This window comes from Delphinapterus leucas, chromosome 6, assembly GCF_059928025.1.
Source record: "Delphinapterus leucas isolate spDelLeu-1000000601 "Yukka" chromosome 6, BTC_Dleu_Yukka2, whole genome shotgun sequence".
NCBI lineage: Eukaryota > Metazoa > Chordata > Mammalia > Artiodactyla > Monodontidae > Delphinapterus > Delphinapterus leucas.
Window position 1 is genome coordinate 70,791,851 of NC_143134.1, and position 16,746 is coordinate 70,808,596.

The 16,746-nt window shown below is 40.9% G+C and overlaps 1 protein-coding gene across 3 annotated transcripts in view; it reads left to right on the plus strand.

The window, feature by feature from the left end:
- Positions 1 to 16,746, plus strand: part of GLIS3 (GLIS family zinc finger 3) — a 499,285-nt gene that overhangs the window by 459,358 nt on the left and 23,181 nt on the right. For all 3 annotated transcript variants that reach the window (XM_089913241.1, XM_089913242.1, XM_022573610.3), the window contains one exon: positions 7,180 to 7,355. In XM_089913241.1, coding sequence (XP_089769367.1) covers positions 7,180 to 7,355 — 176 coding nt within the window. The remainder of the gene's footprint in view (positions 1 to 7,179; positions 7,356 to 16,746) is intronic.

Consider the following 16,746-nt stretch of genomic DNA (forward strand, 5'->3'; position numbering starts at 1 on the left):
CAGTTCCCCCAGTAACGTGCTGTGATTCATTCGGGGACAAATCTGGATTGAACTGAGTCCAAGTGTCTCTTTTGTGAGACAGAAGGGAAGTATAAGTAGATACTATAGTCACCCAGATGATTCAGCCAGGAATTCATGAAGTGATTCATAAATCGTTATAAAGACCACTAAAGACTACTAAAATGGAGCACTGTCTGGCTATACAAAGTGGGGTATTATCATTGGGGGGTTTTTTTAGATGTTAAATCAGATGTGTAATCCTTAAAACTGTGCTTTTCTTTTTAGGTTTTGAAAAGGATTCCTTTTTTCCCCCTCTGCAGTCAGCCAACTGCTAAAGCCATTTTTCATTGATTAGTTTTCACAGATGAATTTTAAAACCACTACAGATGATACCCCACAATTCTTTGGGGGAATGAAGAATACCTCCCCAAATCTGCCATAGACCAGTTTCTATTCATTATTTCTACTCCCTGGCAGCAAATCAATAATATTTTTCATGTGAATGCAATGAAACTAGCTGTTCTGTTGCATTCTTCCTTCTTTGGGAGGTCTATAACCCCCATGGAAGAAAGAAGGCGGGGCGGGGGGTAACTATCCAAAGCATATACCAACCAACATCTAATCTAGCTGACCATGAAAACACCTCTTTTCAGAGTGTCAACCCCCAAAGCAGTGCTAAAACATACAGTCCCACATGGCTTGCACTGCTTGTGTATACAGTACGAATGAAGAAAAGTGAGACATATTTATGACATGTGCTTGATTTGCAACACAGCCTATTAGTAAATTTTGTTTGAAGAAATACAGTTGTTAGTTGACCTAGAAATACTTTGGATTTATACACAAGGGAAAGAGTGTAACTGAAAGGCGTTATTCAGCTGGAAAGACTAAAGGTATAAGCCTGGCTTGGGCACAAAGAACCCCAGTTTAGAAATCAGCAAATTCACCAAAGCAAACTGGGGAAACACATTGTCAGATTTTTTTTTTTTTTTTTTTTGCGGTACGCGGGCCTCTCACTGTTGTGGCCTCTCCCGTTGCGGAGCACAGGCTCTGGGTGCACAGGCTCAGCGGCCATGGCTCACGGGCCCAGCCGCTCCGCGGCATGTGGGATCTTCCCGGACCGGGGCACGAACCCGTGTCCCCTGCATCGGCAGGCGGACTCTCAACCACTGTGCCACCAGGGAAGCCCACATTGTCAGATTCTTAAAGGCAGTAGGTTGCTGGTACCCCCATCCCCATCATCTGGTGATGAGGAGAAAAACCTCAGATGCCCACAAGAGTCCTCTTCCATCCTCCCTCAAGCCATCTCTCTGCCTTGCTTTGCATCTTCACTAGAGAATGTCTTACCTTCTTGGGATAAAGTGGTATCTGGAGAACTAGCTGTGTGACTTTGGCAAATCATTTCATGTCTCTGGGCTAGATACAGTGGTGCTCCACTGCCCTTCAGCTCAAGTATTCTGTGATTGTATGGATTTGTGAGCTCAGGATAATTCGTTGGGAAAGCCGGTACCAAAAAAAATGAGACTCTTACAGAAGACCACAACTAACTGCTCCTGGAACTAGGAAATTATCCAGATGAGTAAAAGCCTCACCTTCTTTGAGCCTCTTTCCATAGTCAAGAGAGAAAAGAGTGCTAAGAGTTTTTTAATTTTTCGAGCTTCATAGATATTCTAACACAGTGCTATTAGACAGCTCTCAATCATTGGGTATATTTTAAATCAGGGATACCTTAAATGTACATTCTGTTTAGAGCAGTCATTCCATAAACATGTGTCAATCATCTGAAAGGTGTCAGACATTCTCTGTTTAAAGTACTTGGATATCTGTGAGTTCCTAATTTAAAATTTTTCATAGTCCACCCCACCCCTCACCTGCATCCTTTATTTTTCTCGGTAGTACTCATTTCCTCTAGCTCAATACATAGTTTGTGGGTTTAAAATTGTTCATTGCCTGCTTCCTCTTACACAAACACGGAGATCTGTGTCATGTGTTACTCTCTCCGTAGTGCACTCGGAGCACTTGGTTGGTGTTCAGTAAATACCTCCTGAATGAGTAAATGAATATGTTATCTCAGATTTTATGATCCCCAGTAAGAGTCGAGGTTAACTGTATTTTGCACTTAAAACTGAGGCTGGGAGAAATCAGTGTATTTATTCAAGATTACCCGGCTGGTAAGGGATGGAGCCACACTCCAAGGCCGGGGGGTCTGACTTCTACTCCATCTGTCTTCTACGACAGCCGTCTGCTTCTCCTGCCATTTGCAATTTCTCTGCACATGAACCTCACCAGTTGTATGTGTTTCAATTGGGACCTATTGTTCTATGAAACAATCTAAGATTGAGTACTACATCAACAGGAGAGCTCTTTGCTTCTGGCCCACATCACTGCAAGGTTGGGAAGCTCAATGTGAACAGAGGGTGGGAGCAGGCCACAAAAGAGAAGGAGCATAAGCAAGTAAATACCCCCAAATAATCAGACATTTCCCAAGGTGTGTATAGATAAATATTTGCAGAAATCTTTCCAAGGTGGTTTTTAAATTTATTTTTTTATTTTTATTTATTTATTTATTTTTGTGGTACGCGGGCCTCTCACTGCTGTGGCCTCTTCCGTTGCGGAGCACAGGCTCTGGACACGCAGGCTCAGCAGCCATGGCTCATGGGCCCAGCCGCTCCGCGGCATGCGGGATCTTCCCGGACCGGGGCACGAACCCATGTCCCCTGCATCGGCAGGTGGACTCTCAACCACTGCACTACCAGGGAAGCCCGTTTTTTAATTTTTTCCCCAGATCTTTGGTGAGTACTTTAAAACCTGTTTCCTTCTCTCTGTCTCTTTTTTTTTTTTGCAAACCATTAAACCATGGCTTATGCTAAGGTTATGTAAACTCCTCCACTAAATGAGTGGAAATTGTTGACTCAATTCTCTGGTTTGCTTTTGTGTGATCTGCTTCTGGTAAGCAGTGATGTTTTTAAAAAATTCTGTTGTGTGCATTTTTACATAACAATCTTCTATTGTTTCAAAGAAGTATGAAAGTCCAAAGAAGAGACTGGTAAGCTATATCAAATGAAATCTGTGAAATGTCAACTGCAGATCAGCAGCTGGGGAACAGAGTTGGACCCAGAAAGACTTCAGACAGTCTGTCTTCTGGCTCTTGGACACTGCTGTCACTCAGAATGAATGAGAGTGATGTCATCTTGTCCTGACATAGTGGGGGAATAAGATATTCCTTAGGAGAAAAATTATAAATCACTGCAGTTTATACTCAGCATCAAAATTATTTGTTTATTTATTTTAGTATCAAAAAATTTAATTCATCTTCTTTGGAGTTAAAGAAAAATTTTCTGTTTGGGGCAGAAAATTCAGACTGTATTCATTTGGCCATGTGTGTGCGTGTTAAAAAGACTAGGTTGGAAAATAGGTGAGGACACTAAGAAAACGGGATTTCGAGGCCCCCTCTACTCTACCTTCGGTAACAATAACATTTTATGTTTTGCTTAGCAAGTTCCTGTTTAAGCATGCATGTTTTTTGTTTGTTTGCTTGCTTCTGGAGTAAATGGCCTCAAACTACTCAAGTTTCTTGAGTCTCTTTGGCTGTTTAAATAACATTCCTGGCATCTCTCTTGCTGTGATTTAGTGATTGCTTTTGGTTGCTCCCAGGGCCTTGCCTTGAACAGTAGGGCTCTCTCCTTCTCTGCTCCTCTCCTGCCCTCTCCCTGATTCTAATTTGCTCTTTCTATTTCTATGAGCTAGTTAACAAGTAAGCAAGTTTATAAAAATTAAATTTAAGTTAATAGATTGTGAGAGATTTTTCAGTAAAATACAATGTAGTGTTTTTAGGCAGTAACAAAATTGATTCTATGTGCTGTACTTGAAAGTCAGTCATTTATGCACTCGTTTCTTACACTGGGCTTTTTAGTGCTAAATTCTTATTTATTTCCTTGTTCCTAGAAATTGTCTGGATCACAATCAAGATCACATCTTGTTACTTTCCATCTTTTCTTTATATACGTAAAAGTTAGAGTTTTTGTACCAATTCTTTCCTTTCCAAAGCAAAGACTACTTTAAGTGTACATTTATTTCATTTAGAATAGTATATATTTAAATTTTTATTAATACTTTATATGGAGTGACGTACTGTATTTTGAAATTATATTAATTTATACCATATAATCTTATTTATTTGAATAACATGGTGAAAAATCCAGACTGAATTAGCAAAAAGCAAAATGTAGAGTTGGTTGAAGGCTCAGTAAGTATTATTTTATCCCCCCCAGGTCTCTGAGATAGATGATGCTAAAATCTTGATGCGTATGTACTTCCACATTTTTTTTCTTTGCTCAACATTGCTATTACATTAAGTAATATGTGGTAACCAAGAGAGAATGGCCAGGGTGTGAAACTTGTGTGAATAAATAGATAAGAATGATTTGTAATTAGCATATAATTATATACTCTCTAGATAGATAGATACATAGATATATAATTTATATATAGATATATCATCTAAATATAGATATAGAGGTCTGTTGTATGAAATTAACATTCCAAATGACACCTAAAATGCTCAGATGAGTTCTGTTCTTTTAGCTGGTTGAATACACCCCTTTTTTATAGCTAGTAATCATAATTCACCCTATAGTCACATCATCCCGAATTATAAAAATGTAAGGTTTTATATTGCTCACAATCTTTGCCTCCTTCTCCTTCCCCATACACATTTTCTACTCTTTGTTAATCAGACCTTCATTTATGAGTCAGACTTACTGTGCTGTGGGGGAGGGATTTGTGAAACAAAATTATTCTCCTCCATCAAGCTGGTGATACTAAGGTCCTACTTCTAAATACTGCAACTTGCTCCATCTACACATCTCTGCTCCATCAATCCTTAAGAGAAAGGACAGGTGGCAGAGGTACCAGAAGAGAAGACTGAAAAAACACCAAGAGCATGTTATATCTTTTATTCCCAAACACAGAAATATAATTAAGAAGGCAGAGGATCTTGCTGCTTTGCCCCCAAAACACAAAATTGAGATGCCAAAGATGGCTGTTTAGCAATGACATAGGTTTCCTTCCAATTCAAATCCACCCCTTTCCCTCCCTCCCTGGACATCTCCCATTCACAGAATCCTGGTGTTGGTTGGTGATGTGGACTCCTTCTAGCCCCAAAGTCTGTGATCTCACAATTCCTTCTGCCTCTCACACAAGCCCAGAGCAGCCTGTGAAACACATTGAGGACATGTTCCCCAAGAAAATAGCCTCTATACGGGGAATCCCGGCATACAAGTTTTAATAGATAGTCTCAAGACAGTGCCAGCATTCATTTGCTCTGTTTTTCCTCAGGGCCATTCAGCACATCTTTTCAAGCTAATTACAGTTAAGATGATGTGCTTGGAAAATATATAGTTACCAGGCACAGGACACTCAGTTACTATTCTCTTCCAGCTGAGTGAAGATCTAAGTTCTTGATTAAGCAGGCATCCTAACCCAGCTAGTTTCTTTAAGCCTCCTCTGACTTGTCTTCTCCGTAACTTAACCAGTCCAAATCCTCCCTTCTTGGCTCGTACATCATCTTACATAGTCTTATCAGACCTCAGCAAGGGGAATGCAAAAACAAATGGGATTTCATCCCATGGTTTCTTACTGCAGCAATACAAATGTAGAAGCTCTGCCTTGTTAAATACTATGGTTCAAAATGTTGAAAATTGCTTGATAAACTTGACTGGTTCGTCCTCCCTTTGATCACCTATGGCCCTACACAAAAAGCCCAGGAAAATGAAGTGACCTGTTTCTATGAAATAAGTGGTGTACACAGATGGCGACATCTACATGTTGGCATAAAACAAAGCCTGTGTTTCTATACAGTGTAAGAAACAGCCTATTGAAGGTTTTCAATCACCTGAGCCTTTGCGGGGAGACTAAGCTCTTCATTGCTAATATAGTTTTTCTACACATCATTGTGATGCTTGTTTTCACTGCACTGACAGAGCCCCTGCTCCTTTCTCCACCACACTTGCACCAGCCCTCTACTGAACTGGCAGATTGAATGTCGTTTTGATAGTCTATGGTCATTGTTCAACTTTAAAACTGTTCGCACGAGTACACTTCAAGGGAACTTCAGTGTTAGAAAGTATAAACTGTCCTTTGAAACCTAGTGAGTCAGATCCTGCCATTTTTCTGTACAATTAGAAGATCAATGGATAGCTATCCATTTTATATCTCGGGTTAGTTGATGATGTCACCTTATTTAAACACCTGTATGTCCCACCTCAGAAACTACCATAATCTCATTATGATTGGCCCGTGTGACTGCAAAAGATGTCCCAGATCGTGTGTGAGGTTCCTGTTACACCCTGGGCAATGTTCTTTGCCAAGCACAGAACCCACACAGATCTTTTGGGTTCTGGATTTCAAACCACACTTGACCTTTGAGGTTTAAGTTAATTTATTCTTGGCAAAAGAAAATGTATAGTTTAAAGAGAATAGGACTAGAGAGACTTATAATAAAGTCTTATAACACTTTTTGGACTTCAGATATGTCTTACAGAACAAAATGTTTATGAGCTAAGTGTAAATGAATCAGAAACGCACAGATTAAATTTCCCTTAAAATGCAAACGGGTCTAAAAATTAGCAGAAAAGGGGTCTGGCAAAGATGTGCTTTGAATTTCACCAAACCCAGAGTATTTGAAATGCATTTTAAGAAGCTTGACAAACTCAGACTGTGACTAGATTTTCCCTTTGTTGATCTCTTTTATTCCTTCAGTATCTCAATTGAGAAGTCAGTGGTTAAAAATGGGAGAGAAAAGTCTTAAGTTTTTTTTAAAGGGCTTTTTGTCACACTCTTATATAGCCAGAATAGGGAATTAGAATTTGGCTTTGAAGAGTTTGTCTTTTTTTTTTTTTTTTTTTTTTGCGGTACACGGTACGCGGTACGCAGGCCTCTCACTGTTGTGGCCTCTCCCGTTGCGGAGCACAGGCTCCGGACGCGCAGGCTCAGCGGCCATGGCTCACGGGCCCAGCCACTCCGCGGCATGTGGGATCTTCCTGGACCGGGGCACGAACCCGTGTCCCCTCCATTGGCAGGCGGACTCCAACCACTGCGCCACCAGGGAAGCCCGAAGAGTTTGTCTTTGCTCCTGCTATTTTACATCTCTTATGTTTCCTTTTATAATTGTTTCCTCAGGTTTGCACCTTCTGCCCCATCTCCTCACCACATCAGCCCCCGGAGAGTGCCTGCTCCTCCTTCAATAATGCAGAGAACACAGCCTCCCCATACCCAGCAGCCCTCAGCATCACACCTGAAGTCTTATCAGCCAGAAACAAGCTCTTCTTTTCAACCAAATGGAATCCATGTCCATGGTAAGCAAGTAGCTGACAGTCCCTTGAGTTTTGAAAAGTGATGTTGTGCTGTTGCTTTTAATCAAGTGTCTTAGTTACCTGTTGTGGATTTCAGATGTCCTGCTATACACCACCAGGCTTTGGCTTTAATAACTTTCCTCTAAAATTTCACACTTAATCAGCATGAAATCTTGCAGTATCTTCCTGGCTTTGACCCTAAGATGGTATGACTTAGGACACCTCCAAGTGGTCAGCCCAAGGTGATGATCCATTCATTGACCCAGCACTTTTAACACCTCATGGTTAGGCCCTAACAATAGCATCTTGTTTCCTAAACAGTAAACAGTGTAAAAGGGAAACAACAGGAGTCCTTTTGCCCATGCATGCCTCTCCTCTCACAGGTCTTTGCCCCCATTCCCATATGCCCAGATCCTCTCCATCCTTCAAGGCCCAGATGAAATGGCACTTCTCTCTGAAGCCTTTCCTGATCTCCTTGCTGGATGTAATCTCTCCTGGCTTTAAACACTTGATTGCATATCACCTGTATTTCTGATATTATTGATACTTATGCTCTCTCTCCTTGTAATTTACTTCTCTGTGAGTAAAACTTGTCTTCACTGGTAATGTGTAAACTTCTTTCTAAAGTCGGAATTTTCTGACCCACTGTTCTTTCTTTTAGAGAATTTAGCACAGTTCTTCATGTGTTGTAAAGACACATAGATACTGGATGAGTTCATGGAAGAAGAAGAGGGAAGGAAGGCAAGAGAAATCATGATGGTTTTCAAAATGTGTTTAACCCAGAACATGCATGGAGAACTAAGTGTAGCTTAATTTCTTTTCTTTACTTAAACCAATTTTGCTGACTCAGGCAGATATCTTAGTGAACATCTATAGAAAGCTGAGTTGTCAAATCATATAGACTCAAAGTATACATAGGCTTTTACTTCCTAGGGACAGACACACCTTCTGTATAAGCAGAAGGGATACCATACATTTAAGCTGAGAGTTTCAGCACCTGAGAAACATGACTCTTCTCCATCTGTCTCATGTTGATTCCTGAGTTTGCCCTTTATGAGTTATTACTTGAAATTAATGGGTGGAATGGTATCCCCAAACAAATCTAAATCAGTATTCAAGCTGTGTGGATAAGTGTGAATAACTTCCCAAGATGGCAGAATCAAGCAGTACTATGGAGCTAGGTTTGGATAAGAATGTCAAAGCAGGGGTCTAGACAGCCAACGAGGAGACAAAATGCAGAGAGTGGCAGGTTGCTGGAAGGGAAGAACCTTGGAAAGCCCAGGGCCACTGGCTCTGGCTCAAAGTTCCATCCATTGCTTCTCCCCTCTCCCTGATAGTAGTCACACAAACCCCCCGTTCCCCAACAAAACTTGGGCCTTGGTCATTTTTACCTTCTTCTGTCAGTAAATTTCTTCTCAAGCTTTATTATGTGTTTACTCAACCAAGAAACGTTCCTTGAGTGCCTACTATGCATAAAGCAATGAATGTGTGAGGAAGACAAACAGAGCACTCTGTCTTCTGAGGGGGGCCTCCCAACCCTGACAAGGAGTTCTTCTAATGTGGGGGAGATTCAGGTGCTCTGAAGCCACCCTTACCTACAGGCAGGAGGCAAACAACATGAGTTCCGGGTTTGTGGAATACAGAATAGGTCACTGATTCTAAGACACACAATTTTTACCTTCATATTTTAACACTGCTGAAATCTGAACATATCCCAGTCAGTGGCATCATGTAACTGGCAGTGATTTTTCTTTCTGGGGCTATATAGAACAATGGAGCATTTCACAGTCAATGGTGTCATAATTCCAGTGAAATGCAGTATAACACACTTTGATTACAATTGTGAAAAACACATTTTAAAATTTCAAAAATTAACCTACTTGCATGAAAAAATATTGGAAGGAAATTCTCCAAAATGTTGACAGTTTTTTTTTAATCATGGTGGTAGGATAATGGGTGGTTCCTTTTCTTCTTTTTTCTGCTTTCTAAAGAAATTCTAAAAGAGATTTTGGAATTAGACCAATTTGAATGCAAATACCAGTCTACTCAACTGTGTGACTCTGGACAAATTATTGAGCCTCAGTTCACTTTCATTAAATGAGGGGAGTCTTACCTACCTTCTCTCATCAGTTGTTAGGAGAATTCCACAAGCAGAGCTCCTGGTACTGTGCAGGAGCTTAACTAATTAATGTTCTTCCTTCTACTCCCTTTTCTTGATTAGACTATTTGAGAATAGGAATAATATTTGTAGTCTTAGGGCAAGCATAATACTTGGTGCAAAGTAGGCATTTAGTAAGTATTTACTGAATAAGTGATTGACACTTTCTCATTCACCAAATGAATAATGAAACAAGAGGGTACAGATAATGGGATTTACCTTATCATTTTGCCCTGCCTCTTGGCAAAAGACTCTTCTGCCATATTTCTCATTTTTAGTTGAACAATGAATTTTCTCAAGTTTAGCTGAAACTTGAAATTGTGGTTTTATTTTTTAATTTCACTTTAATTGTTAAAAATTCCCATGGCCAGTGAGAAACTGCTAATAGTGTTACCAATCCTCCCTAGTTACTCCCCAACAAATGTCCTTCTGCCCAGTGTTGTTGGAGCCAATAGAACAAGACTGAGTTCGTTTCAGAAGCAAAGGAAAGCTTTATGCTTTGATCAAAGAATGGAGAGGCTCCGGCTCCTGCTCTAGAGCACAGGCTCTCCCAGAAAGGCTGGAGGCTGGGCTGCTTTATAGGGTTCTCTCCTGCCGAGGGGTGGGAGGAGTTCCTGCGGGTCCCGTGCAGCATTTCTGCAAATAGCATGCCATCCTCATCTTCAATTGCAGTGTCGTGCTCAGTGCTTCTGCACAATGCATAACAAGCTGAAGTGTCTGGCGCAGCGGTTCTGCACTGGGAACTCAAATCCGACATATTAAGTGCAAGGCCCACTATAGGCAAGTGAAAGTAAACACAAAAGGAGAGGTTATCTTATCGCCTAGGTTGTGTCTTATTTTTCCCGGGGACCCCAGTGGACTTTGCCAGTGACAAAATAGATACATACAGCTCTAAAATAGATACATACAACAAGCCTTTCTGGAAGAGATCAAGATATAGTTATGCAAATTGGAAATCATGACTTTCTCCCAGGAGGATGGGCAAGTGGCTACAGTGAAGAGCTTGCAAAGAGAGTGTTCATGCATTAGCCCCTGGGCAACTGCTAGAATTTAGGGAGTAGGGATCCAGATGCAGACTTAGCCTCAAGCATTTTTTCTGAAAATGTTTTTGTGATACTTTCTGGGCATGAGCATTTCTCTTCAACTACTCCTTAGGATAAGGGCCCAAATTGATCTAATATTTTTCAAGCAGGCGATACAGTGCTGGGAGTGAGGGGAGCAGAGACCCTCTAAATGAGTTGCTGTTATTGGCCGTGCCTTTCAGCTTTGGTTGCACTAGTTTGCTCGATGGTGTTATATAGCATCTTGGTAACAAGGAACTTCACCCCCATTAAAAGTGGATTTTTAAAGCCCCAAGCAGTGTCGGGATTGCTAACATGATAGCTACAGTGAATATTTGTTCTTTCTTTCAAGAAGTTCATGGCTTTAATGAGCGTTGTCACCCCCATCCTCTCTGTGCTCCCTACTGCAGGTAGAGGTCAGAGAAAAATGTCATCACTGTATTTTTAGAGATGGGACCTGAGACATAGAAGAATATTAAATGTCTAGGCATTGCTGCCTTGGCAAAGTACACAGACATCTTTAACAAGAAGTCCACATTTCCAAGCCACATTCTTAATCTACCATTTTTAAGTCAAAGGCACATCAAAATAAATATGTGTTTATATCTATCCATGGAATATACGCTTGTATGTAGATGCTGTTGCATTACATAGAGCCATGAAAGGTTAGTACTCAGAGTGGCTTTAGTCTTATAGATGAAGAAGGAAATGAGGTCCATTGAGTTTTGCTCATGGTGTACTAACTGATAAGAGCTTAGATGTTGTGTGCTCTATGTATATATTTATTACGAGGTATTTTGTAAAAGGCACACTTTGAAAAGATTAATAGCACTGCTTTTTCAAGTTCCCTTAACCTAGTGGATGACCCAGGACCAGAGTTCAGTTTTGTTGATTCTGCATCCACTTCATCCATTCTTACTGCCTTCGTTAGTAAGGGTGGATAAGGTGTCATTTCTTTTAATGTTTGAATACTGGTAGCATTTACAGGTCTCTGGGTGGCATCTCCAAGGCAACTTCCTAGTACATTTTAGTCTTTTATTTAAGATGTAAACAGAAGGACAACTCTTTCCAATCATGTAAGCTTGTTCTTCAGTCTTTTCTTTCTCTTTAGAACCATTCTCTTGCCCGGGCAAGCTTCAGAATTTGGCCTGGATTAGTTGCCTGAGAGTTGATATTTGTACATTTTGTTATGGTACTAATGGATAATTTCTTTTTAAATGCTCTATTCACTCCAAGCTGTTAGAATGCTGTGGGAATTCCTAGAACAGTATTTTCACAACCTTCCTGCTTCTGGACCCATCAAGGAGAGGCCAAGTTCAATTCAGCAAGTGTTTATTGGTCACCCACTTTTGTCAGGCAAACATGAATGTCATTTAATCAATGCAATGTGATACATGCAATAACAGAATGTATCAGAGGCTCCCAGTTTATTCAGAAGAAGGTGTCAGGGAAGGGGTCCTAGAGGTGAATAGAGTTTCTTCTTGAATAGAGTTTTGTTTTTGTTTTGTTTTATACTGGAGCATAGCCGATTAACAATGTTGTGATAGTTTCAGGTGCACAGCAAAGCGACCCAGCCATACATACACATGTATCCACTCTCCCCCAAGCTCCCCTCCCACCCAGGCTGCCACATAACATTGAGCAGAATTCCCTGTGCCATACAGTAGGTCCTTGGTGGTTATCCGTTTTAAATATAGCAGTGTGTACATGTCAGTCCTGAACTCCCAGTCTATCCCTCCTCCCCACCCTTACCCCCCTGGTAACCTTAAGTTTGTTCTCTAAGTCTGGGAGTCTGTTTCTGGTTTGTACCTAAGTTCATGTGTATCATTTCTTTTTAGATTCCACATATAAGTGATATCATACGATATTTCTCTTTCTCTGTCTGACTTACTTCACTCAGTATGACGATCTCTAGTTCCATCCATGTTGCTGCAAATCGCATTTTTTCATTCTTTTTAATGGCTGAGTAATAGTCCATTGCATGTCCAGTGGTTAGGACTCCACACTTTCACTGAATAGAGTTTTGATGGTAAATAGATCCCTGGGTAAGCCAAGTGGTGAGAGGCATTCCAGGCAGGGGGAAGCAAAGCACACAGGCAAGAACACAAATGACAGCATGGTGTGTGCTTAGAGAGATGAGCCAAAGACAGTTGGTGTACGGCTGGGATATACAGCTTCAGTCGTGGAGTAGACGGAGAGAAGGCTGAGGAACCTGCAAGATCAGCTCATAACGGGATCTGTGGCCACACTGAGTGTAATGCTGCCAAGTGAAGAGGCCAGCGTGGTATTTAGGAAAGTCAGCCAGGGCACTGTGTAGAGAATGGAATGGGCGAGGTAGGAACATTACATCCTAAGTCTTGGGATTTTCCTGGCCTGCCTGCATAGAACACCCAAACAGCAGTGACTTAAATAAACAGTCCAGTTCACTCAGATAGAAGTGGTAGTAGATAGGGGAATGATGTCAAAATAATGTGGAGCTCTGGTTGTTCACACACAATCTTTCCTAGGCAAGAGGAGCTGACATGGCAAGAGAAGGAGAAAATGAAGAAGCCCTCAGCCTATCTGCTGCATAAGCAGAATCCCTTTCTGCTCTCTTTCTATAAAATTTGAAATGAGCATGATCCCAGGGGCTGCGTCCCCAGAAAGGTGCACACCTGGCCTGCCCAGCCCTCAGCTGATGGCAGATCACAGTTCTTCCTAAGTGCTGGTTCTATCGCCTGTTGTCTCAGTTCCTGCAAGCCATCATTTCCAGTCAACATTTTTGCCCATTTTTAATAACCACCAAAGAGCCTCCAGCCACATTGAACCGGCTGCCCAAATCCTCTCTTGATTATTTTGTTACTCCTGCAATGAGTAGGTTTCGTAGATTTTGAGTGGTCTGTCCCAATCCTGGTTTTCCCAAAGAGCCTGTTATTTGTAATACACATTTGTACAGAGCAAAGGGCTTCTCAGGATTTGTTTATCATGTTATAACAGCATGCCCAGTGTACTCTTCTCATGTGACAAGACATCTGAAAGTAGACAGTGCATGGAGGAGAAGCAGCCCCATGGAGCCACTGGTGCACCAGTCTCCTCCAGCTTTCTGCTTTGCCATCTTTAACAGTGGCTTCCATCCTCCCGGTCACAATATGGATGCTGATGTCTCAGTTTCAGGCAAAAGTGAGGGAGAAGAGTGAAGGACAGGTGTACCCCAAACTTAGTCCCATGGCCACCCTCACATGCAAGGGAGTCTGGGAAAACAGGTATTTTAGTTCATTGCCATGCTCGGCAAAACTGAGGTTCTGTTAATAATGTTTATTGGATAGACAGACTACAGGGTGTGCCAAAGATTCTCTGGAACCGTCTTCTAATCTGTAAAATGGAACTATCTCACGGATTCATTCACATTGATTGCCTCTGGGAAATCAATGGTAGAGCCTAGAGACCTCTTTCTGAGGGTTCTGCGCCCATTTTCTGCCCCTCTTCCCTATTCTCTTAGGTTTCTGTACTCTCCACTGCTTCCTCCTATTTTCACCCCTCTGGAGTTGCCAGTTGCCAACACAAAGATTTCCATCATCCAAGATCCAGTCATTAGATTTCATTAGAAAATCACCAGGAAGCTGTCTCCCCAGCCTGAGCTGTTTGATATCAAGGCAGCAGCGGGGGGAAAAGCAGAGCCTTCTCTGCTGGTCCTGGCTCCTGTGGTTCATAAGCTGTCTTTCTCATGATTTAAAGTGTGCCTGCAGGCCCCGAAGAAGCAGGCCAGTGAGCTCCCAGACAATAGTGGCATTTTCCCACCTCAGTGCGGACAACAAAAGGTTTCCAGACACCAACAGGCCTCCGAGAACAAAACACGTTGTAAATGGCTTGTCCTACCAAACAACCAAACCATCTTTCAAACTGAAGAAACCTCAGAGCACTGATACTTAAATGAAATGGAGTGGCAGGTACAAGCTTAACTTCTTCCTCTGTGTTGGCTGTTTACTTAACAGTGATTGTGCAATGGTACTTTCCAGAAGAGCCCTATGGGTTACAGCCATGACTGATCTCATTTCTGGGAGTTTATAGTGTTAAATGTTTAAAGCTTATTTTTTTAAAAGGCAAATTGTAGAGACAATAAACATACTTCCCTCCCACAGGAAATTTAGTCACATCTGCATATGTGAGGTTGTGAAATAATAAAGCAGTAAGTCTAGAAATTATATTGCTTAGAACTTAAGCATGTGTCACAACTTTGCCTTGAAATCTCAGGAAGACAAATAAGATTGATAAATCAACAGTGTAATAGTCTTCACTGAGGAAGTTGTGACGTATTCACAAGGAGGATGAGCCAATGAGTGTACTTCACGTTATTCTGATGTTATCAGTGGATATTATCGTCAGCGGTCATAATCAGGAATAATTTTTGGTATCAGCCTTGATGTTATTAATGCTTATATAGTACTGGGGATTGATGATTAGATCCAGGGAAATTCTTAATTACTCTTCTATACTTAATTACTACAAAATTATCCCAAGAGCAATTTTACATTCCTAGTACTTGATAAATTCTGACAGTGTGCTAATTCTATAAAACAAAAGTTAAATTTAAGTGTGTATATGAGTGCAGTCAGAATTTCAACATGTTGGGTTTTATGACAGGCGTGTAATATGGTCATCTTAATCAGAAGAGCTGTTTGATTAATTATGGAAAATTGAACTGTGAATAATATACATATGTGATTAAGCACACACACTCACAGGTTAAACCCATATATCAGTAAGGATATTAGAGGACTAGATCTAAATCAAGTAATCATCACTAAATTCTAAGTTTCCTTAGGACAGGAATCGTATCTCTTCACAATGTTTGGTACATGGTAATGCTTAATAAAAGTTTATTGAATAAATATGAATTAATAAAAAGGGGAGGAGGAAGAGAGGGATTTTGCCCATGGTTTCTTAAACTGGTTGGTGGAGCCAGCCGTTGGCAAAATTGAGACTTGGAATCAAGTTTTCAGGGCCCGTCTTTTCTCTGGGCACTTCCTCTTATTTTCCTGTTTGTCTCTTTAGATATCCAGTGCTTACCAACTGCCTGGGACCTCTCCCTAGGGGAAATAGGATGATTTAATGATTCACTTATACATTAAGGTAAATTTAATGCAATACTCCTTCTCATGAGTATTTGCACATCTGGTACTGAGTGTCAAGTAGTGAAATTCTGAGCAGTGGCAGCCCTGTGGAAGAGGTATTTTGAGGCATTCCCAGGGCTCGTAGGTGTAAGTCCCTTGTTTTTGAAAGCACTTTTCAGTTTTCAAAGCATTCCCAGCCACTAGCTTACATACCCCCAAAATGGTCACAGTATCTCAGAAGAGGAGATTTCCAGAAGAGGAGGTTGTGACTTGCCCAAGGTGATAAAGGAAGAGAAACAGTGAGCTGTAGAAAAAGCTGTAGAAAAGACTGCAGAAAAAGACTTTGGAGTCAGGCAGATCTGAATTGGAATCTTATGAGCAAGTCATGCAATGTCCTAAATCTAAGTTTCCCGACTATTTTATTTTTATTGAAATACAGTTGGTGTACAATACTATGTACACCATTTTTGGGTGTTCTGAAATTTGACATTTACATGCATTATGAAATAATCACCACAAGTTTAGTAACCATCTGCCCCCATACAAAGTGATTACAATATTATTGACCATATTCTTTATGCTGTATATTACATCCCTGGGGCTTTTTATATAACTGGAGATTTGTACCTCTTAGTCTGCTTCACCTGTTTCACTGACCACCCTCCCCTCTGCAAAGCACCCATTCTCTATATCTGTGAGTCTGTTTTCATTTTGTTTTGATTCTTTGTTTTGTTTTTTAAATTCTGAGTATAATAGGGGGATAGTGATACTTCTCCTTCAGAGTTGGTGTAAGAATGAGAGAAAATGCCTGGTCTGCAGGATATGCTCAGTTAATTAGAACTATTATTATTGTTGTCATTTTTCTACTGTGTACCAGATACTGGGTGTGCTGGATACTTCCACTTGTATTGTTTAATCCTCACAATAACATTAATAAAAATATTAATATACTCTAGCCTCCCAGGTGAGACTGAGAGTTTAAGCACCTTGCCCCAAGTCACATACCTAGTGAATATCAGAGCTGGTTTTATAAACACAGTCTGACCCCAAAGCTCGCACTCATTCTCCTTCATGATGATGCCTGT